Raw genomic sequence first — 24,865 nt, forward strand, 5'->3', positions numbered from 1 at the left:
TATCACATCACACTCCAGCAATGCCAAGCTGTGCCGGCCTTTTACCCCATCCCCACTATTTTGCCCTCCACCGCCGCGGCTTTTTGCCTCCCACCCGCCGCCGAGGCTTTTTACCCTCCGCGGCTTTTTCCCCCCACCCCGCCTCCACTTTTTGCCCACCGCGGCTTTGTGACCCTCCGGCGCCAGGGGTTTTTGCCCGCCGTGGCTTTTTGACCCCTCACCGCTGCGAATTTTGCCGCCGCGGCTTTTTGCCCGCCACGGCTTTCTACCCGCCGCGGGTTTTTGCAGCCCCCGCCGCCGTGGCTTTTTGTCCGCCGCGGCTTTTTGCCCCCCCCACCGCCCCAGCTTTTTCCCCGCCGTCGCTTTTTCCTCCCTGCCCCCGCGGCTTTTTACCCACCGCCGCGGCGGCTTTTTGTCCACCGTCGCCGCGGCTTTTTCCCCACCGCGGCTTTTTAGCCTCCGCCGCCGTGGCTTTTTGCCCCCCCGCCGCCGCGGCTGTTTGCCCACCGCGGCTTTTTACCGCCCGCCGCGGCTTTTTGCCCCCTGCCGTCACAACTTTTAACCCGCGGTGGCTTTTGGCCCCCTGCCGCCGCGGCTTTTTGCCCCAACGCTGCCACGGCTTTTTGTTTGCCGCAGCTTTTTGCCCCGCCCGCGCCGCGGGTTTTTGCCCGCTCCGGCTTTTTGCCCGCCCCCGGCTTTTTGTCCCCCCGCTGTCACGGTTTTTTGCCGGCCGCGGCTTTTTGTCCCCCCGCCGCCGTGGCTTTTTCCCCCCCGCCGCCGCGGCTTTTCCCCCCCCCGCCGCCGCGCCTTTCTGCCCACCGCGGCTTTTTACCCCCTGCTGCCACGGCTTTTTATCCCCGCTGCCGCGGCTTTTTACCCCCCGCCGCCGCGGCTTTTTGCCCACCGCGGCTTTTTGCCGCCCGCTGCCGCGGCATTTTGCCCCCCCGCCACCGCGGCTTTTGGCTTGCCCGCCGCCACGGGGTTTTAACCGCCGCGGCTTTTTGCCCCCCCGCCGCCATGGTTTTTTGCCCGCCGTGGCTTTTTGCCCACCACGGCTTTTTGCCCCTCCACCACCTCGGGGGTTTCACCGCCCCGGCTTTTTGCCCCCCCGCCGCAGTGGTTTTTTGCCCGCCACGGCTTTCTGTCACTGCGGCTTTTTGCCCCTGCCCTGGCGGCTTTTGCCGCCACGGCATTTTGCCCCCGCCGCCGCGTCTTTTTGCCCCGGCCTTTGCTGCTTTTTGCCGCCGCAACTTTTTTCCCCGCCGCCGTGGCTTTTTGTGTCTTTTTGCCCCCGCCGCCGTGGCTTTTTGAGGTTTTTTTTCCCCCGCCGCTACAGCTTTTTGCTGTCGCGGCTTTTTGGCCCTGAAGTCACGGCTTTTTGCCCCCGCCGCCATGGCTTTTTGCGTCTTTTTTCCCACGCCTCCGCGGCTTTTTACACCCGCCCCCACTGCTTTTTGCGGCTTTTTGCCCCCTGCCGCTGTGGCTTTCTGTGGTTTTTTTGCCCCGCTCCTGCTGATTTTGCCCATGCTGCTGTGGCTTTTTGCTGCTTCTTGTCCCCCCACCGTGGCTTTGCCCCCCGCTGCCATGTTTTTTGCCTGCACCCCCGAGGCTTTTTGCTGCCGCGGGTTTTTGCCCCTGCTGCCGCGGCTTTTTACGCCACCCCGTGGCGTTTTGCTACCGCCGACAGGGCTTTTTGCCATCGCTGCTTTTTGCTCCTGCGTTCCTGGCTTTTTGGCCCCGCCGATAAGGCTTTTTGCCCCCGCCGCTAAGGCTTTTTGGCGTCGCGGTTTTTTGCCCCCCAAGACACGGCTTTTTGCCACTGCGGCTTTGTGCCCCCGCCACCGCAGTTTTTTGCCTGCGCCGCTGAGGCTTTTTGCTGCCACGGCTTTTTTCCCCGCCTCCGTGGCTTTTTGTGTCTTTTTCCCCCACCACCGTGGCTTTTTGCCCCTGCTGCCACGGCTTTTTCCCCCTGCTGCTGCAGCTTTTTGTGGTTTTTTACCCCCACTTCCACTGATTTTGCCCCTGCTGCCACGGCTTTTTCCCCTGCCGCCGTGGCTTTTTGCGGATTTTTGTGCCCGCAACCGTGGCTTTTTGCCACCGTGGCTTTTTGGCTCCGCGCTGCAGCTTTTTCCCCCGCCACAGCGGCTTTTTGCAGGTTTTTGCCCCCACCGCTGTGGCTGTTTTCCCCCATCAGCGCGGCTTTTTGTTGCCGCGGCTTTTTGCCCCAGCCTTTGCTTCCTTCTTATTTAATCAGAGCCTTATTTTGAATGTCAGGTCATCAAATCTGGAAGGTGATAACACCAAAAGAGAACACTGGAGCTGTGGGAGGGAACAACTGGGGAAAACAAGAGGACTCTACCCAGGAAAAGAGCAAGAACACGCAGACCAACATCTCATCTGGAGGAAGTTCAGAAACAGTGGAAAGCTCACACCCAGACTCAGGATCACAATATGGACCCAGGAAAACTCGCAAAATCTCCCATTATTCTATTGCCTTCAACCAATTTCCCTATTGTCAGTTAAATATAACATTTTAACCCACCTGAAGGAGCTGAAAGAGATTCTCTGGAGGAGGGAACAGGTGATGAGACAAACCCAAGCAGGAAAGAAAAACAAGTTATCACTGGAGGATCTGAAGTCTCTGGTGGACACAGAAGAACAGACTTCAACTCTGATGTCCACTGCAAAAGTAAATGTCAAATGTAGATGTGAGAAGATTCACAGACATTTCCACAATAATTGCCTGGCAAAGATAAAGTGTGGTCAAATACAGGCAGAAAATGGATAAAATGAAGTAAGCCAGTATCAACTGTCAAACGCAACATATCTGGTTATCAACAACGACTATTACATATATTAATGAGAAATACCAAAGTCACAATAAAGAAATAATTAGAAAGGGATTTATAAAAGATACAGGTATTATAACTAATTAAATAAGATATATAATGTAACTATAATTCATATGTAAAAATCTCTTGAAGAAACTGTGGACATAATGCAGGACTAGATAGGAAACTGAGAGATGAAAATACTAAGAAGTAATCAAATGGAAATACATGAGAAATCAAAAGCAATGCAGTATAAACATTGAGCAATCTTTGGGCACACCCCTCATTAAAGCTGGCTCAGCTTTTAAATGAAACCATGCACTTAAAATGTCACTAGAAATTTAACAAGTAAATTGCAAAGGAAAAGAGAGTGAAGAAACTAAACAATATCAAGAGTGTAGTAAATGTATACTTTAATTCTGAAAAGTAGAAATTATAGATACAGAGAAAGTATTTGAAAAAATAATGGTTAAGAATGTTCCCAATTTTGTGAAAGACACTGAACTACAGATCCCAGAATCACAGAGAACCCCAAGCAGAGTAAACACAAATAGACACAGACACACACCACACATCCAACATGGACAGCATGGTTAAAGAAAAAGCGCTCACATCACACACCACACACACTTCATCAACTTTATTCCTTTTGCTTAGTTGTTTTAAATTTATTGGCATTTATAGTATTAAGTAGAAGTCTATAATTAAAATATATTATTCTATGCATAAGTCTGTCCATGCTTACCATGATCAAATACACAGCTTGGTGCAAATGAGTGTAACTGTGTTGTTAGGAATTTCACTATTTCAAATAAAAATGGTATTTTTTCCAGGCTCTGTGTTGAATCACTTGTAGTGTATGCCAATACAATCCTTTTTAATTAAAGGATTTTTTAGGTTGGCAGATAATGATTGTTTATATTTATGGGGTACAGGGTGATATTTCAATACATCTCTGCCATTTGGTTTGACCAAATCAGAACAATGAGAAAATTCATCAGCTCAGACATTAACATTTATTTGTGTTGGTAGCATACAAAATGCTCTCTTCTGGCTACTTGTAAATGTACAATATATTGTTAGCTGTAGTCACCCTACTGCACTGTAAAACACTAGAGCATATCCCTCCTGTCTACCTGTAATTGTGCATTTGTTAACAAGCCTCTTCTTGTCTCTCAGTCTCCTCCCATTTGGAGCATCTCATAACCACTACTGTACTATTTACTTCTAGAAGATCAACTTTCTTAAACTTCCACATTAAATTGAGAAAATGTGGTATTTATTTTTCTATGTCTGTCTTCTTTCATTCAACATAAGGGTGTCCAGTTCCAACCATGTTGCTTCAAATGGCAGAATTTCATTTTTAAGGCTGAATAATATTTCATTGTGTAAATTTACCTCATTTTATTTATCCGTTCATCTGTTCATGGACACATATGTTGATTTCATAGCTTAGCTATTGGAATTAGTGCTGCAGTAAACATGGGTGTACAGGTATCTCTTCAATTTTAGTTTTTTCTTTTAATTATTTAAATAGATAAATACTCAGCAGTTGGATTGCTGAATTATATGGCAGTTCTATTTTTTTTCCCATGATGGCTATACTAATTTACATTTCCACCAGTGGTCAATAAGAGTGTCCCCTTCTATACAGCCTTGCTAACTTTTGTTTTCCTTATTTTGGCTTTCTGTTAACAGACTTTCCAGCAAAGATGAAGGATGAAAAGACATCTCATTGTGAATTTGCATGTTCCTGAATATTAGTGCTGTCTAGCAATATATGTGTGCATATATACTTATCATCTATCTATTGATCCTTTCCACGTCTGCCTTTGACAGATGTTCATTCATGTTATTTGCCCATTATTATTCACATTATTAATTGCAGTTCAGTTAATTTTATATGCTTTATAGTAATCCCTTGTCAAATGAACAGTTTTCAGATATTGTCTATCATCTGCAGGTTCTCTCCTCACTCAACTGTTTCCTTTACTGGGCAGGAGCTAAAATTCCTTGATAGAACCTGGACAGGTGGGCTGTGGAGCTGTGGGACATTGGAGGAGAAGAGATGGTCTCCACTTGCTGTAAGCTCACACTCTGTTCTTCGCTTGCTGTCTGAACCATTTTATGAGGGTAGTGATGAGCTCTCACTAAATTTAATTTAATTTTCATTAAATGGAAATTAAATGGAAATTGTATATCTTCTCGGCATGAATCCCATGGGCAGTCATGAATTATTGTTCTGGTTATAGTAATTGATTTTTCTTGGCATGTTCATTACTAGTAATATTCAAAGTCATTTCACTTAAATCTTTGATGCTTAACTTTTTGTTTTTGCTATGGCATTCTTTCTTCTACTCAATCTTCCCTTTAGCATTATAATATGATCCAGTACCCAGGCTCAGTTGTCACTAATAATAACGACATATGTCAAAAGCTATGTCTTCTTTCCACAGCAGACATGATTTTCTCTTTTCTGGGGATGAACACACACTGTGGAGCTACCTCCACTCACAAGAACATATGCACGATTATGATATTTTCATTTATTTGACTAATAAGTTATATTATTCTCCCTTCAAGTTCTTCACCCCTCAGAAGTCCTGGACAAACTCTTCTGCATCTGGTCAAACCATAAACTCAGAAACCAAACCACATGGTGAGTAAAAGCTCACTTGGTTCTGGATATTGCGTCCAGCTCTTCCCCACTTATGTCCCACAGCACCTCAGCCCACCTGTCCAGGTTCTATCAAGAAACCAAAACTCAGGGGCAGTTCCAAAATGGCCAAATAGGAACAACTCCAGTCTACAGCTCACAGTGTGAGCAACACAGAAGATGAATGATTTCTGCATTTCCAACTGAGGTACCAGGTTCATCTCACCGGGGACTGTCGGACAGTGGGTGCAGGACAGTGGGTGCAGCGCACTGAGCATGAGCCAAAGCAGGGAGAGGAATCGCCTCACCCGGGAAGTGCAAGGGGTCAGGGAATTCCCTTTCCTAACCAAGGAAAAGGGTGACAGACGGCACCTGGAAAATCGAGTCACTCCCACACTAATACTGTGCTTTTCTGACGATCTTAGCAAACAGCACACCAGGCGATTATATCCCGTGCCTATCTTGGAGGGTCCTATGCCCACAGAGCCTTGCTCATTGCTAGCACAGCAGTCTGAGATCAAACTGCAAGGCAACAGCGAGGCTGGGGAAGGGGGGCCTGCCATTGCCAAGGCTTGAGTAAATAAACAAAGCGTCCAGGAATCTCGAACTGGGTGGAGCCCAATGCAGCTCAAGGAGGCCTGCCTGCCTCTGTAGACTCCACCACTGGGGGCAGGGCATAGCCAAATAAAAGGCAGCAGAAACCTCTGCAGACTTAAATGTCCCTGTTTGACAGCTTTGAAGACAGTAGTGGTTCTCCCAGCATGCAGCTTGAGATCTGAGAATGGACAGACTGCCTCCTCAAGTGGGTCCCTGACTCCCAGGTAGCCTAACTGGGAGGCATTCCCCAGTAGGGGCAGACTGACATCTCACATGGCCGGGTACTCCTCTGAGACAAAACCTCCAGAGGAAGGATCAGGCAGCAACATTTGCTGTTCACCAATATTCACTGTTCTGCAGCCTCCACTGCTGATACCCAGGCAAACAGGGTCTGGAGTGGACCTCCGGCAAACTCCAACAGACCTGCAACTGAGGGTCCTGACTGTTAGAAGGAAAACTAACAAACAGAAAGGACATCCACACCAAAACCCCATCTGTACGTCACCATCATCAAAGACCAAAGGTAGATAAATCCACAAAGACGGAGAAAAAACACAGCAGAAAAACTGAAAATTCAAAAAATCAGAGTGCCTCTCCTTCTCCAAAGGAAGGCAGCTCCTCACCAGCAATGGAACAAAGCTGGATGGAGAATGACTTTGATGAGTTGAGAGAAGAAGGCTTCAGACTATCAAACTTCTCCAGCTAAAGGAGGAAGCTCAAACCCATGGCAAACAAGTTAAAAACCTTGAAAAAAGATTAGACGAATGACTAACTAGAATAACCAATGCATAGAAGTCCTTAAAGGATCTGAAGGAGCTAAAAATCATGACACAAGAACTACGTGATGAATGCACAAGCTTCAGTAGCCAATTTGATCAACTGGAAGAAAGGTTATCAGTGATGGAAGATCAAATGAATGAAATGAAGTGAGAAAAGAAGTTTAGAGAAAAAGGAATAAAAAGAACAAAGCCTCCAAGAAATATGGGACTATGTGAAAAGACTAAATCTATGTCTGATTGGTGTACCTGAAAGTGACGGGGAGAATGGAACCAAGTTGCAAAACACTCTGCAGGATATTATCCAGGAGAACTTCCCCAATCTAGAAAGGCAGGCCAACATTCAAATTCAGGAAATACAGAGAATGCCACAAAGATACTCCTCAAGAACAGCAACTCCAAGACACATAATTGTCAGATTCACCAAAGTTGAAATGAAGGAAAAAATGTTAAGGGAAGCCAGAGAGAAAGGTTGGGTTACCCACAAAGGGAAGCCCATCGGACTAACAGTGGATCTCTCGGCAGAAACTCTACAAGCCAGAAGAGAGTGGGGGCCAATATTCAACATTCTTAAAGAAAAGAATTTTCAACCCAGAATTTCATATCCAGCCAAACTAAGCTTCATAAGTGAGGGAGAAATACAATCCTTTACAGACAAGCAAATGCTGAGAGATTTTGTCACCACCAGGCCTGCCCTAAAAGAGCTCCTGAAGGAAGCACTAAACATGGAAAGGAACAACCAGTAACAGCCACTGCAAAAACATGCCAAATTGTAAAGACCACCAAAGCTAGGAAGAAGCTGCATCAACTAACGAGCCAAATAACCAGCTAACATCAAAATGACAGGATCAAATTCACACATAACAATATTAACCTTAAATGAAAATGGGCTCAATGCACCAATTAAAGACACAGATGGCAAGTTGGATAAAGAGTCAAGACCCATCAGTGTGCTGTATTCAGGAAACCCATCTCACATGCAGAGACACACACAGGCTCAAAATAAAGGGATGGGGGAAGATCTACCAAGCAAATGGAAAACAAAAAAAGGTAGGGGTTGCAATCCTAGTCTCCGATAAAACAGACTTTAAACCAACAAAGATCAGAAGAGACAAAGAAGGCCATTGCAGAATGGTAAAGGGATCAATTCAACAAGAAGAGTTAACTATCCTAAATATATATGCACCCAATACAGGAGCACCCAGATTCATAAAGCAAGTCCTTAGAGACCTACAAAGAGACTTAGACTCCCACACAATAATAGCGGGAGACTTTAACACACCACTGTCAACATTAGACAGATCGACGAGACAGAAAGTTAACAAGGATATCCAGGAATTGAACTCAGCTCTGCACCAAGCAGACATAATAGACATCTACAGAACTCTCTATGCCAAATCAACAGAATATACATTCTTTCAGCACCACACTGCACTTACTCCAAAACTGACCACATAGTTGGAAGTAAACCATTGCTCAGCAAATGTAAAAGAACAGAAATTATAACAAACTGTCTCTTAGACCACAGTGCAATCAAACTAGAACTCAGGATTAAGAAACTCACTCAAAACCGTTCAACTACATGGAAACTGAACAAACTGCTCCTGAATGACTACTGGGTACATAATGAAATGAAGGCAGAAATAAAGATGTTCTTTGAAACCAATGAGAACAAAGATACAACATACCAGAATCTCTGGGACACACTTAAAGCAGTGTGTAGAGGGAAATTTATAGCACTAAGTGCCCACAAGAGAAAGCAGGAAAGATCTAAAATTGACACCCTAACATCACAATTAAAAGAACTAGAGAAGCAAGAGCAAACACATTCAAAAGCTAGCAGAAGGCAAGAAATAACTAAGATCAGATCAGAACTGAAGGATATAGACACACAAAAAGTCCTTCAAAAAATCAATGAATCCAGGAGATGGTTTTTCGAAAAGATCAACAAAATTGATAGACCGCTAACCAGACTAATAAAGAAGAAAAGAGAGAAGAATCAAATAGATGCAATAAAAAATGATAAAGGAGATATCACCACCAATCCCACAGAAATACAAACTACCATCACAGAATACTATAAACACCTCTACGCAAATAAACTAGAAAATCTAGAAGAAATGGATAAATTCCTTGACACATACACCCTCCCAAGACTAAACCAGGAAGAAGTTGAGTCCTTGAATAGACCAATAACAGGCTCTGAAAATGAGGCAATAATTAATAGCCTACCAACTAAAAAATGTCCAGGACCAGACGGATTCACAGCTGAATTTTGCCAGAGGCACAAGGAGGAGCTGGTACCATTCCTTCTGAAACTATTCCAATCTATAGAAAAAGAGGGAATCCTCCCTAACTCATTTTACGAGGCCAGCATCATTCTGATACCAAAGCCTGGCAGAGACACAACAAAAAAAGAGAATTTTAGACCAATATCCCTGATGAACATCGATGCAAAAATCCTCAGTAAAATACTGGTAAACTGAATCCAGCAGCACATCAAAAAGCTTATCCACTGTGATCAAGTGGGCTTCATCCCTGGGATGCAAGGCTGATTCAACATACACAAATCAATAAATGTAATCCAGCATATAAATAGAACCAATGACAAAAACCACATGATTATCTCAATAGATGAAGAAAAGGCCTTTGACAAAATTCAACAACCCTTCATGCTAAAAACTCTCAATAAGTTAGGTATTGATGGGCCGTATCTCAAAATAATAAGAGCTATCTATGACAAACCCACAGCCAATATCATACTGAATGGGCAAAAACTGGAAGCATTCCCTTTGAAAACTGGCACAAGACAGGGATGCCCTCTCTCATCACTCCTATTCAACATAGTGTTGGAAGTTTTGGCCAGGGCAATCAGACAGGAGAAGGAAATAAACGGTATTCAATGAAGAAAAGAGGAAGTCAAATTGTCCCTGTTTGCAGATGACATGATTGTATATCTAGAAAACCCCATCATCTCAGCCCAAAATTTCTTTAAGCTGATAAGCAACTTCAGCAATGTCTCAGGATACAAAATCAATGTGCAGAAATCACAAGCATTCTTATACACCAATAACAGACAGAGAGCCAAATCATGAGTGAACTCCCATTCACAATTGCTTCAAAGAGAATAAAATACCTAGGAATCCAACTTACAAGGGAGGTGAAGGACCTATTCAAGGAGAACTACAAACCACTGCTCAATGAAACAAAAGAAGATACAAACAAATGGAAGAACATTCCATGCTCATGGGTAGGAAGAATCAATATCGTGAAAATGGCCATACTGCCCAAGGTAATTTATAGATTTGATGGCATCCCCATCAAGCTACCAATGACTTTCTTCACAGAATTGGAAAAAAACTACTTTAAAGTTCATATGGAATCCAAAAGGAGCCCGCATTGCCAAGTCAATCCTAAGCCAAAAGAACAAAACTGGAGCCATCACACTACCTGACTTCAAACTATACTACAAGGCTACAGCAACCAAAACAGTATGGTACTGGTACCTAAACAGAGATATAGACCAATGGAACAGAACAGAGCCCTCAGAAATAATGCCACATATCTACAACTATCTGATCTTTGACAAACCTGACCAAAACAAAATATGGGGAAAGGATTACCTATTTAATAAACGGTGCTGGGAAAACTGGCTAGCCATATGTAGAAAGCTGAAACTGGATCCCCTCCTTACAACTTATAAAAAGTTAAATTAAGATGGATCAAAGACTTAAATGTTAGATCTAAAACCATAAAAACCCTAGAAGAAAACCTAGGCAATACCATTCAGGACATAGGCTTGGACAAGGACTTCATGTCAAAAACACCAAAAGCAATGGCAACAAAAGCCAAAATTGACAAATGGGATCTAATTAAACTAAAGAGCTTCTGCACAGCAAAAGAAAGTACCATCAGAGTAAACAGGCAACCTACAGAACAGGAGAAAATTTTTGCAACCTACTCATCTGACAAAGGGCTAATATCCAGAATCTACAAAGAACCCAAACAAATTTACAAGAAAAAAACAAACAACCCCATCAACAAGTGGGTGAAGGATATGAACAGACACTTCTCAAAAGAAAACATTTATGCAGCCAAAAGACACATGAAAAAATGCTCATCTTCACTGGCCATCAGAGAAATGCAAATCAAAACCACGATGAGATACCATCTCACACCAGTTAGAATGGCAATCATTAAAAAGTCAGGAAACAAGAGGTGCTGGAGAGGATGTGGAGAAATAGGAATACTTTCACACTGTTGGTGGGACTGTAAACTAGTTCAACCATTGTGGAAGTCAGTGTGGCAATTCCTTAGGGATCTAGAACTAGAAATACCATTTGACCCAGCCATCTCATTACTGTGTATATACCCAAAGGATTTTAAATCTTGCTGCTATAAAGACACATGCACATGTATGTTTATTGTGGCATTATTCACTATAGCAAAGACTTGGAACCAACCCAAATGTCCAACAATGATAGACTGGATTAAGAAAATGTGGCACACATACACCATGGAATACTATGCAGCCATAAAAAATGATGAGTTCATGTCCTTTGTAGGGACATGGATGAAGCTGGGAACCATCATTCTCAGCAAACTATCACCAGAACAAAAAACCAAACACCTCATGTTCTCACTCATAGGTGGGAATTGAACCATGAGAACACATGGACACAGGAAGGGGAACATCACACACTGGGGCCTGTTGTGGGGTGAGAGGAGTGGGGAGGGATAGCATTAGGAGATATACCTAATGTAAATGATGAGTTAATGGGTGCAACACCCAACATGGCACATGTATGTATATGTAACAAACCTGCACGTTGTGCACATGTACCCTAAAACTTAAAGTATAATAATAATAATAATAAAGAAATCAGCACAATTGGAAGGCTACTCCAACAGAGAGAATTTGGACCTATTTAATTAATAGACTGGAATTCACTCAAAGACACTCTCCTATGGGATCTCAAACTTAAGCAGATCTCTGTAAGCTGAAGAAGTTTCCTCAACAGATGTTTTTCTCTAGACATCCAAAAATGCAAAAACACATTTTGGATATTTGTGCATGAGTGATCTGTAGAAGGCCTTGGCCTATTAATGAAAGTTCATGGATATATGATAACTTCATCACTTACTGTGCACTCACACTTCACTGGTTTCAAAAATTCCTCACCCGTGTGATGGGGCAATGCAGTAGAAGACACAATAGTGCCATCTTCCTCATGAACACAACTCTGCATTCCCCAGATAACTTAGCCCTGCCTGAGGGGAGAGCTATTAGCTTTCACAGTCCAAAAGCATTTTATTCCCTGGAGCCTGAAGAATAATTTGGATGTGGAACAACCTTGTACTTATAACAGAGAAGGACAGAGGTCAGACTCCCACTGGGTTTGAATGTGTTTTCTTGTTTTCCGTTTATTTTCTGGTTGATGTGAAGCATTTTCTTGCCAAAAATTACAGCCATGACATTTGATAAAATCTGCTTAATCTGATTTTCCCACCTGTGACATTTGTACTTCATCAAGTGAGCAATGTGCATACCTTACAGGAACAATTACAAAATAACTCTCTAAGTCATCAGTATCACACAAACCCTATCCTGTCCTTACTGCCAAATATCTTCTGGAAAGATTTAAGTAAAAATAAATCATAAATTGCATCTTTAAGTTAAAAGTAGCATAATGTCCAGAAACTCAGGAACTCCCTTTGCCAAAGGTACTCCCACCAGAACTTACAACCCTTAGTCTGCTTCCTCAAGGACACAGACATTATCACCCTATGGTTTGATTCATCAAAAGCCCATGTATTTCCCATTTTACCTTCAGTTTTATATACTGATTAATCACAAGCCGATACAGCAAAGTATTTTAAGCGATTGATGTGCTATGCAGAATCATTCAACAGGATGTTAAAGATGGCTTCCTGGCCAGGTGCATCAACTCATGCCTGTAAACCCAGCACTCTGGGAGGCTGAGGCGGGGGGGGGGGATCACCTGAGGTCAGGAGGTCAAGACCAGCCTGACCCACATGGAGAAATCTCCTCTCTACTAAAAATAAAAAATTAACCGGGCGTGTTGGTGCATGCCCTGTAATCCCAGCTACTCGGGAGTCTGAGGCAGGAGAATCACTTGAACTAGGGAGGCAGAGGTTGCAGTGAGCTGAGATCCCGCCATTGCACTCCAGCCTGGGCAACAAGAGTGAATCTCCATCTCAAAAGTAAATAAATAAATAAAAATATGCCTTCCAAATATTCCAAATAGATCTTCCTAAGTATCTTCTTTATTGGCGTCAACTTGGAAATTCTTTATTTTAGAAGAGATATCAGAGAAAAACTGCTTCGAATATTGTAAAGGGGGCTTATTAACATTAATAAGAAATGCAGCAGTGACTACAGGATGTCAATCTATAGGTTTATGAAGTGAAAATGAGGTGGGTTGCATAAGCTGTTTTGAAAGGATTATCCTGTGCTTGTAGAATCAATACCAAGGGTGGCATCAGTATAAGGCTGAACAGGCAGTTGCTGGACACATATCTTTGTAGAAGGGAGTTTTATATGGTGTTGGTGGCTTCTATCCAAGGTTGTGATTAAGCAGAGTCAATTTATGGTAGTTCTTCTTATCAGGAGTATGTGCATGTGAACCCTCCTTCATGGTCATTCGTAGTTCCATTTGTCAGGGTTTTAACACAAGTGGCTCCATTTTGATTCTGACAACTTTCACACACTATTTCTAACACCACTGGCGAGGAAGGTGACTTTGTGGTAGCTTGCACAGCACAGGACAAATTTCATATCCACATCCCATTTTGTCCACACAAGCTCATCCCCTTCACTACTATTGGCCACTTCCATTCCCAGGTGAGTCTCCACACAACACACTGGAGGGTCTCGTGCAATGAGAGAGAAGAAAGTCCCATCAGCCTCTCCCATGTGGCTGCAGGAGCCACAGCCTGAGCCCCACCTGAGCTGCAAGGAATGGGCTTCAGCCCTGGAGCTTTGGCAGCAGGAACCACATCCCCACTTTACAGGGAGCAGCAGCAGTACAAGGAAAAGCAAGAATAACAACAACAAATAAAGAGAAACAGAATGGGCTAGGAGTAAAAGGGGCCCCAGATCAGCGCTGATACTGATTGTCATGCTTTATTGTTGGTGGAGAAGGGTCAGACATAAAACTTGTGAGGTTCTATCTGACATTGATCTGGCCCAGCCTCTGTCTTGGCTGAGGTTAGGATTCCCGAGACTGTTCTCCTCAGGGAAACCCACTAAGGTTCCTGTCCCGAATGTGACTGGAGAAGATTCACCAGATTATCCTTAGCTTCCTCAGGGCTGTGATCCTGGTGACCACTGGCAGAGAGATTGCTCTACATTTAGGGCCTGTGAGAAGGTTTCCTCCTGGTACAACAAAACTGTGGTATTTTTGAGATGTAGAGCTAGACACAGCATCATGAAATAAGAGAGGGTCCTGGAGGAAACATGAAGATGGTGAGGCAACCCCAGACCCTGGCAGTAAACCAACCTCTCATCTCTACCCCCACCTGCTCTGGGGCTGGCCCTGTGCTTCCTGCAACCTGCTCTTCCCTGATGGTCTTGAGTCCCCTCTGTGGTCCTGAGTCTTCCTGGCGGTCCTGAGTGCCCTGCCAGCAAGGTTTGTGTCAGGGCTCACAAGGACACCTCCTCATTGAGTCTTTCACAGTAATACTCAGCTGTGTCCTGGGCAGCCATGGAGCTGAGCTTCACAGAGAACTGGCTCTTGGTTGAGTCATTGTTGATGGGGACACGGACCTGGGTGGAGGGAGCATGATGTGTATTCCTTGGTGATCGACTCTAGTAACAGTGCCCCAGCCATTCCAGCCTGTTGCCCAGGGGATGGTGGATTCAGCTCAAATAGTATCCATGGTAAAAAAGAATCCAGACACAGCACAGGTGGAGGGCAGTGTCTGAGGGCCTCATGGGTCCTGGACCTGACTCCTGCACCTGCACATGGGACAGGACACCTGGAATAAGAGGGAACATCCTGGTGAGTCACACAGAGAGCTCACTTGTCCCCATCAACCCTTTTTAAAATTCTAGATGTTCACCCTGCAAAGCTGTCAGCAAAGGAAGAAATATAAGTAGTTGATCTTCTTGAGAGAAATAATAATGCCTTTCATGGGGAATTTGTTCCTTGGCTGATGACAGAGCGGTATCTGGGGAGGAGAGAGGCTGACAACACCCAGCGTTGTTGCTGGGGTATAAACAGAGTTTGAGGAGAAGTGTGCACGTGCCAGGAGCCCCGCACATATAAGGGGCAGGAACCATGGCGGACCTCTGTCTTGGAACCTCTTCCCAGGGATGATTTTCCTGCTCAGGGGTCAGATGACACAAACTCATTCCTCCTCTGAAAGAGCATCCCTCTGCTGAGTGTCAAGGCATCCATTCTTACCCCAAGGGCAGGAAGGCAGGTGACAGAAACAAGCAGGTTTGCTGGACAGAGAGGAAAGGAAAGGTGTAGGAACTGGGGAAAAACCTTGTGCCCAAGACCTATGGCCTAAAGTCTCCCTGCTTCTTTTGGGGTCCCACCTGGAGCTGGAGATTCTCCATTGTGAACTTTCCTGGCACAGGAAAGTTCTTGAGGGAAAATTGAGGGAAGTGCTGAGTGAGTTCTCCTCTTTGCTGAGCACAGAATTCTCACCCTCTGTTGTACGTGGTGTTTTCTTTGCCCGGTTGAGTCACCGCTCCTGGTCCCCTCCCTGCTACTCCCCAGGTTTTGCTTCTTTGCTCACATGCTTATCCTTTTCTAGATTTCTCTTCATGGAGCCCCCATTGTAGCCTTGAGTGACAACGTCACCCTAGTTCACAACACCTTAGCAGGCCTGAGGACTCCTTTTGTATCACTGTGAACACACACACACACACACACACACGCACACACGCACACCAGTTCCCCACATCCCCTTTCAATTTCATACAGGAAAACTCATGACTGTGTTGGGGAAATCATTTGCATGGGCCATAGGAGCCACAATGAGGCATCATCTGTCTCTGAGAATACAGGATCTCCATGTCCAAGGAGGTGAGAGACTGCAGGTGCACAGAAGCCGAAGGTTTCAGGATCTGGAAGAGGAATCACAGGAGACCAAGTACAGCAGGACTGGCCAAGAGGACCAAAGCTCTGATGGTAGACTTTGAATGAGGAGGACAAGGTGCAGCCTGATCTTATGGCCTTTGTCCTTTCTGTTGATGTGATGTGTCACATTGATTGATTTCCATATGTTGGACCATCCTTGAATCACTGAGATAAACTGCACTTGGTCATGATGCATGATTTTTTTAATGTGTTGTTGAATTGTGTTTGCTAAGTTTTCCTTGAGGATTTTTGCATCTGTATTCATCAGAGATATTGGCCTGTAGTGTTTTTTATGTTTTTATTTGGTTTTCATTTCAGGGTAATACTGGTCTCATAGAGCAGGTTTGAAAGTACTCCCTCCTTCTCTACCTACTTTTTAATATTTTGAGGAGGACAGATATTGTTTCTTCTTTAAATGTTTGTCAGAACTGTGCAATGAAGCCATTGAGTCCTGGGTTTTTTTTTCTTTCCTGGAAGACCTTTTATTAATGCTTCAATTTTGTGAATTGTTATTGCCCTGTTCAGGGGTTGGTTTCCTGCTGGGCAACACCAGAGCCAAAGGGGATCTTGGGTCTAGGCTTTGTGCAGCCAGTATTGTGGCCTTTACCCACTTGTGTGTTTGATGGAATGGAAACAGAGGCCCAGGATGGAGACATGCAATGACTACTGCCCCAAAGAAGGGCACCCTCCAGAAGTGTCTCTGGTCTCAAAGTTGTGACAGACTAGAGCATTTTGGCTAATGGGATGGGTGGTGGGCAAGGAGTACAGATTTTGCTCCTAATCTTGTGCAGTACAGATGCATGAATTCCTTCCAGCTCTCTAAGTTGAGCTCAGGGTTTGCAAGCCCTGTGAATTTATTTTGTAGTAAGGATTGTTGATATGTGTGATTGCAGTGGGGCCTGATGTGCTTCTTCTACTTAACTTTCCTCACCAGGGATAATTCCATGTGAATCTCGAGTATGAAGCTGCAGACACAGGGTGCTTTCACACAGCACTACCAGGCTTCTAATAACCACAGGGACCTCTCCTCTCCCCTGCTATCCTCTACGTCTCCCTTTCATCAGTCCAGTCTAGTCTTAGCTGTTTATTCAATTCTGTCATTCTGTCACATGGGATTGACAAATGTCAGGCACATCTATTCAGCTGTCATGCTGATTTTTTTTTAACTTTTACTTACATATTTATAGCTAACATGGACACTAAAATTGGTAATTCAAATTTATAGCAAAATAGATTGAATTATGATTACCTTAGCATTGATAGTGCATACAAATCTGTGTCTCTACAGCTCTATCCATTTTCCCTTACTGTGTTATTACTATATATTAGTATTTTACAAATTATATGTATATTATTCACATGTATAATTAATATTATAGTACTTGATTTTCAAAATAATGGAGGAATGAAACATGAGACTCAGGGCAGAATAAAACGCTATTGGCGCTCACATACACAAATGTAATGACATTTCTGGGACACCTTCCTTGTTGCTGTTGTTCTTTTTAGGTGTAAGTTTTCTGCTCCTCTCCACTCTCCTTTCAGTTCTGTTTGTGGGACTCCATTTAGCATTTCTCATAAGGACTGTCTAGGTTTCATGAACTCCATCAGCGTTTGTTTGTTTATTTATATTCACCTTAATTTCTCCTTCACTTTTGAAGGTTTCTTAGAAAGTGTATAATTCTTGATTGACAGTGTATTTCAGCCTTTTGATATGCCACCTCAATGAGTTTTTGTCTTCATGAATTTGGTGAGAAATCAGTTGTTTATTTTATGAAGGTTTTATTATAGGCAACGCTTCTTTCTCAGGTTCTGACACTCAAACATACTTGGTATTTTCAGACACGTGACACTGAGGTCAAGAGATGAATCTCTGGCTAGGTGCAGTGGCTCATGCCTGCAATCCCAGCACTCTGGGAGGCCAAGGCGGGCAGATTACGAGGTCAAGAGATCAAGACCATCCTGGCCAACATGGTGAAATCCCATCTCTACTAAAAACACAAAAATTAGCTGGGCATGGTGGCACACACCTGTAGTCCCAGCTACTCAGGAGGCTGATGCAGGACAATCACTTGAACCCTGGAGGCAGAGGTTGCAGTGAGCTGAGATCACGCCACTGCACTCCAGCCTGGTGACAGAGCAAGACTCCATTTAAAAATAAATAAATAAACAAAACAGCCTGGGCACAGTGGTTCATGCCTGTAATCCTAGCACTTTGGTAGGCCAAGGTGGGAGGATCACCTGAGGTCAAGAGAGACCATCCTGGCCAGCATGGTGAAACCCCATCTCTAATAAAAGTACAAAAATTAGCTAGGCATGGTGGCACATGCCTGTAATCCCAGCTACTCAGGAGCCTGAGGTGGGAGAATCACTTGAACCAGAGAGGCAGAGGTTGCAGTGGGCCAAGATCATACCACTGCACTCCAGCCTGGGTAACAAGAGTGAAACTCTGCCTCAAAAAAAAAAAGTCTCTAAAAGCATGCATACTAACAATCCACATGCATATAAACATGCTCACAGACTCACACACACTCTCAACACCTTCATATGTAGAGTCACAGGTAATGACCCACACACACACACACAGGGGCACACACTCACCAAGTAATGCAAAGAGCACACACACACTCAAATATTCCTGGTCACACTAGCATCAAATCAACTATATTCACTTCTGAAAGGTAAGTAAATCTTGGGACCCTAAGATCACACAGCTGAAGAGAAAAGTCAGGTTAGAAACTACTAGGGCAAACTTGTCTACTACTCTATTCAAAGTCATCCATCTGCTTACAGAGATAAAAGCATATCTGATTGAGTCTTTTGGAAAAGCTAATCAGAAACTCAAAAGAATGCAACCCTTTTTCTCTCACCTACATATGGAAACCCCCTTCAAGTTTTCACACCTTTCTGGAATGAATCAATGTATTTTTTTTCTTAAGACAGAGTCTTGCTCTGTCACCCAGTCTGGAGTGCAGTGGCACGATCTCGGCTCACTGCAATCTCCATCTCCCAGGTTCAAGCAATTCTCCTGCCTCAGCCTCCCAAGTAGCTGGGACTGCAGGTGTGCATCACCACGCCCAGCTAATTTCTGTATTTTCAGTAGAGATGGTGTTTCACCATGTTGACCAGGCTGGTGTGGAATTCCTGACATCAAATGATCTGCCCACCTCGGCCTCCCAAAGTGCTGGGATTACAGGCATGAGCCACTGCACCAGGCCAACCAATGTACATCTTACACATATTGTTTGATGTCTCATGTCTTCCTAAAATGTATAAAACCAAGCTGTGTCCTGACCACCTTGGGCTCATGTCATCAGAACCTCCCGAGGCTGTGTCACAGGTGTGTGTCCTTAACTTTGGCAAAACAAACTTCCTAAATTGCCTGACACCTATCTCAGATACTTTGTATTCACCCAGTCAAGTATGCAACTCACACATACTCAGGAAAATTAACATTCATGCAAATTGATAGGCTCGAATATTGAAGAACGCACTCACACACACTCAAAATAGCATACGCTTTTACAAACTAACTCACAGAAACACACAAACACGTTCTCCCACACACTTGGTCGAAGATATAGTGTAACAATCACAAACTAAGTAACTCATTTTAATATAAAACACAGGCACACACAAGCTCACACCCTCACACAAACACATTCACAAACACACAGACACAGTTGTATGCATCATCCCACTTACACACAATGTTCTACAGTGACACACAGACAAACATTGAGACTATTCCATGACCAGGGGCTTGAGACAGTAGCTGTCTCAGTCTCCATGGATGTCACACTGTCTCAGAGGCTCAAGGTTTGCTTTCCACCACAGCAGGTAGCCCTGAAATTTCCCTAGATGTTAATGATTGTGTCTTCCCTTCCACCATCTAGATTCTCCTCAGAGATGGCCAGGACTCCAGAGTTCAGGTTCTCACATGTTGTGTGGCTTTTGGGCTAAAACACACCTGAAACACTGAGTAGCTGTTGTCCTTGATCACTTGATCATCATCTGCATTTTGGTTGATGCATTTTTTTACCTCAATTGAATAAAATAAAAGAAATTAATTGACTCTACCTGGGCCAAATGGACTTCTTTCTGTTTCTCTTGGTAGCTGCAAATGTAGCCCCAAATATGACAGGATCCAATAAACACTGCAGCTCTTAAAACACTTTCTTGGTCAGCCGGTCTAACAGCATAAGGACCTCAGGAGAACAATTATATTATGGGTCTCATTCTGTACCCACTGCAGACCAGTTTATTTTTATAGACCAGCAGCTCCAGTCTATCACAACCTATGATTATCCAGATGGAAGGAAACAGTCTTCAAATTTTTATGACAGATGCGGTAAGATAAACTGATATTTCTTTCCTTTGTTTTCTAGGCCCGGGTCTTGTAGCTCCTGGCCTCGGGGCACTGTGGTGCTCTCTGATTTGGGGCATTTGAAGGATACTGGAAAATAGTATTGTCCTCAAAACGGACTTTCTTTAGAGACTAATTTTTCTACTATGAGACAGTGGCATAAAACATCTGGTATAATACTCATATGGGACTGGAGAGACTGAAGTCAATTCTCCCGTTGTTCTCCTGGGTCTCTGTCTGGGCAACTGTGAAAAGACAAAGCACTGCTGGATCCCTGCTCTTGTTCTTACGATCACGTCTCCTGTCCCTAACGACAGCTACATTTTTTGTGTCAGACCATAATATGCAGTCTCTCATACTGGGAAATAAGATACCCAGAACTTGGACAGTGACGTTAGCAGGTTCTCTATGGAAAAAAAAGAAACCACAAAACCTAAAAACATCCCATGTGAAGATAGGAGTCAGTTTCTCATTATAAATTACCACCTATCAAGTTTGGGCTTTATCTAAATTATTCAAATTGTCCCCATATGGCTGGTGGATATCCTTAAAGGGTGTCATTTTTTTGTTAGACAAATGTGATATCTATCACTATCAGCTCAGGCACTCGCTGAGAGGTGCTAGGTTAGTCTGGTGGAAGGTATCTGTGCTAAGTCTTCATTGTACATGTTAGGGAAAGTTTTGATATAAAGAGAGAGGACACTATAACTTGTGTAGCAGTATTAATTAAACTGAAGAAGATAATCATACTATGAGTTCCCCATACTCACTTACCAGGATAATGGATTTCCCTTTTCTTCAGCTGTTGGCTTACTTACCTTAAATATTACTGCATTTACTTTTATTTACAATGTTTTTTTATCTTAGGTTATTGCCTGATTAAAGTAAGCACAAGTAAAATTTAAAATTAACAATCAATCACCTGTAGAAATAACATAAAATGGGCATGGTGAAATTTAAGGAGAGATGCCAGAATTAAACAAATAAAGAAACACATTGTGTAAGTTAGAGTGGTCAGTGAGGACTGAAATGATGAGAAGCTGGTGCTGAATGATATATGAAGAACGTCAAATATACTTGATATTCAAAATGCTAGTCACAACAGTGAAAAAATCTGTGGAGTGGTCTGCGCAGATAAGAAATTAGAAAGTGATAAAGTCACAAACTTGCAACACCAGGAGACATGCAATATATTCAGTATTCAGCTCTCTCTGTCCTCTAGGAAAAATAGGTTATAACTGCATGGAAAATGAGACAAGTAGTTTTTAAGATAATTCTCGAGAAAAGTTGCTAATAAAGTTACTCAGATGATGTTCCGACACAGGATTGTGGAGGTGACGTTGACCTGTGGTGGTCACTGTCAGCTATACGGGATGGTCAACTTGGCGGTCTCCTTTGCCAATTTTTTGTCCACAAGAGAGATTACACTGTAATGTGCTATGTTGCAGATGAGTTTCTTAACCTCACACCATGAGAGGAACATGAGAAAAAAGAAGATGAGAAAACTGAAGACCACACTACATCAACTACATTCCACTGATGAGCACTCGCCACACAGAGGCCCAGGGATGAGCAGGGAAGACGAAGGGGCTGGGAAATATCATCCACGAAGGGACACCTCCAGCCTGCTTGACCTCCCCATGCAAGGAGGGGTGAAATGTTTGTTCTCAGCTAATGGTGGCTATGTTAGGACCTCCACAAGCTTTGAGAAATACAGATTTGTATGAACAAATGCCCATACTTTATTCAGAGGGAATTTTTTTACTCAATTTATTTCCTCTCCCTAGCAAGCACCGCAGAAGGATGTTTCCATGATTCTCCCTAATCCTTCCTCAGTTCCTGGTGCAGTTCCTGGAGGAAAAGCCTGCATGGGGGAGGGAGCCCTCCTCATGTGCAGCCCTGAGGCTGTCCCATCACCTCACCCACCATTGCCCTTCAGTCACTTTTTAAACATTCCAAACTAATTTTCCTGAAATGTGTAGTATTCATCAGTGTCTTTCCCAGATAAGAAAATACTTAAGTTCTGTTTATCCCTGCAGGCGCGAATCCATTTCTGGAGCTCAGGTGGTTTTTGAATGTTTAGTAGTGGATAATTAGTGGGAGGAGTTTTGTGTGCATCTTGTCATCTTCCAGAGTGCACCCCAACATGGCATTGACACTGGCAAGCAAGCAGATGGGCTTGCTCAGCTGGAGAATGGCAGACATTGTTATAACCTGTGACCCCAATGAGGCTGTCCCTCTACAAGCCCAATCAGGCTCATGCCTCTTGACAATGTGCAGCCAGCACAGGACACCAGTGTCCACCTCAGTGAGGGGCCTTCCAGGTGCCCACCTTCTTCCTAAGGGGGAGCTTTTGTCCCTGCCTGGATCCCATGCATGTGCTTGCATTTGCTGCAAAAAGGGATTCATCCATAAACAGCCCCCATGAGCCTACAGTGTAGGTAATCCATCTACAGGGCCTCATACATGACATCTCTCATGGTCAAGGTCTCCACTTCTCATTAAAGAACATTCATTGTAGAATTCACTAGAACTTGCTGGACTTTTAGAGGCATGGATATGAATACCCTTACCCACTTTCCCTCTAATATCATTCCTAGAAACCCTCCGAAAATACCTCTGGTGCTCCAAGATAATTTATGTTTGTTACACCACGGGATCACCAGGAAAAGAAAGAACCAAAGTGTCCATGTAGGTTCATCATTTGTAACTTGCTGATATGACTCTGGTGCAGGATGCAGATAGTGGAGAAGGCTGTGCCTGTGTTGGACGGGGATTCATGGGAGCTCTGGTACTTTCTGTTCAAGTTCACTTTTATCCTAAAACCACTGTAAAATAAATTTTATGCAACAACAGTAGCAGAGACATTCTTGGAAGACATTTTGGACATTTTTCAGAATCATACTTAGTCTTACCATGTGATCAAATAATCTTGCTCAAATTATTCATCCATCTAATTTGAAAACTTGTTCACAATAATATATTCATGGGAATGTTTGTATCAGCTTTATTGATATGGTTTGACTGTATCCCCACCCAAATCTCATCTTGAGTTTTAATAATTCCCATGTGTCAAGGGTGGGGTCAGGTGGACGTAATTGAATCATGGGGGCGGTTTCCCCCATACTGTTCTCATGGTAGTGAATATGTCTTATGAGATCTGACAGTTTTATAAACAGGAGTTCCCCTGGCACAAGGTCTCTCTTGCCTGCTGCCATGTAAGACATCAGTTTACTCTTCCTTCATCTTCTTCCATGATTATGAGACCACCCCAGCCATGTGGAACTATGATTCCATTAAACCACTTTTCTTTATAAGTTATTCGGTCTCAGGTATGTCTTTATTAGCAGCATGGTAATGGACTAATACAGGGCCTTTCCTAATCTTTGAATTTTCTGTATATGATGACTCTTGAATAAAATATTTATTATAAAATTAGAGTGTGTCCTTGTTTCTATTGATCCTTGTCCTCAGTTACTTGACCCATTTTCTAAACAACTTTAAACCTCATCTTCCCTGTCATCTCCTCTGCAGGAACACAGCTGCCTCCTCCCTGCAGTTTCTGACACTCTCAGGATGTGGGTTTTCACATTGTGTCTCTCACACAGTAATACATGGCCGTGTCCTCAGATCTCAGGCTGCTTAGCTCCATGTAGGCTGTGCTCATGGATGTGTCCCTGGTTATGGTGACTCTGCCCTGGAACTTCTGTGCATAGCTTGTGCTGCCATCACTAGGGCACACCAATCCCATCCACTCAAGCCCTTGTGCATGGGCCTGGCGCACCCAGTGCATACAGTAGCTGGTGAAGGTGTATCCAGAAGCCTTGCAGGCGACCTTCACTGAGGCCCAAGGCTTCTTCACCTCAGCCCCAGACTGCACCAGCTGTACCTGGGACTGGGCACCTGTGGAGAGGACACAGGAGTGGATAAAACCCCCTTTGACTGGACCCAGTCACCTTAGTCCTGGGGACTGAGAATTATCCTACCTGCAGCTATGACCACCAAAAACAGGATCCTCCAAGTCCAGTCCATGGTGAGGAGCTGTGCTCTCAGGGGCTTCTCTAGAGGACGTGTGTGGTTATTGGGTGATGCTCTCAGGGCACAGACATACCTGTAGTGTTCACCTCAGGTGATTTGCATATTCATGAGAACTACTACTTCATAGCCTTACACTTGATCCAGCATGAGAAAGAGAAAATAGATCTCACAGGAACCACACAACTGTGGGATGCTGAGGTACAAGTCCTCATTCTTATTTAATGTCGTGTTTCCCTTTATATGCCCAGAACTTTGTGAAGGGAGAACTTCTCCACTAAGAAGGTGACTCACACAGGATGTAGCACATGGATAGCCTCCACCCTTTCTAGGTTTTGCTGTCTGCAGTCTTACTCTTGGGATCTATGTGTCTTCTGAAATGTGTACCTTTTGATTTAATAAAATCATCCCTGTTCTTCATCTTTTTACTAGGAAAATATCTCAAACCAGTAATAATTTTGCCTTTTAAATGTGGTTCTCACTGAATTGTT

The 24,865-nt window shown here is 43.7% G+C and overlaps 1 gene segment (V, D, J or C); it reads right to left on the minus strand.

The window, feature by feature from the left end:
• Positions 1-23,925: 23,925 nt before the first annotated feature.
• On the minus strand, positions 23,926-24,371 carry LOC134756950 (putative V-set and immunoglobulin domain-containing-like protein IGHV1OR21-1). The segment is given in 2 exon segments: positions 23,926-24,242; positions 24,326-24,371. Coding segments are annotated over 2 exon segments (363 nt in total).
• Between the last annotated feature and the right edge of the window lie 494 nt (positions 24,372-24,865).

Source organism: Gorilla gorilla, chromosome 14 (genome assembly GCF_029281585.2).
Source record: "Gorilla gorilla gorilla isolate KB3781 chromosome 14, NHGRI_mGorGor1-v2.1_pri, whole genome shotgun sequence".
NCBI lineage: Eukaryota > Metazoa > Chordata > Mammalia > Primates > Hominidae > Gorilla > Gorilla gorilla.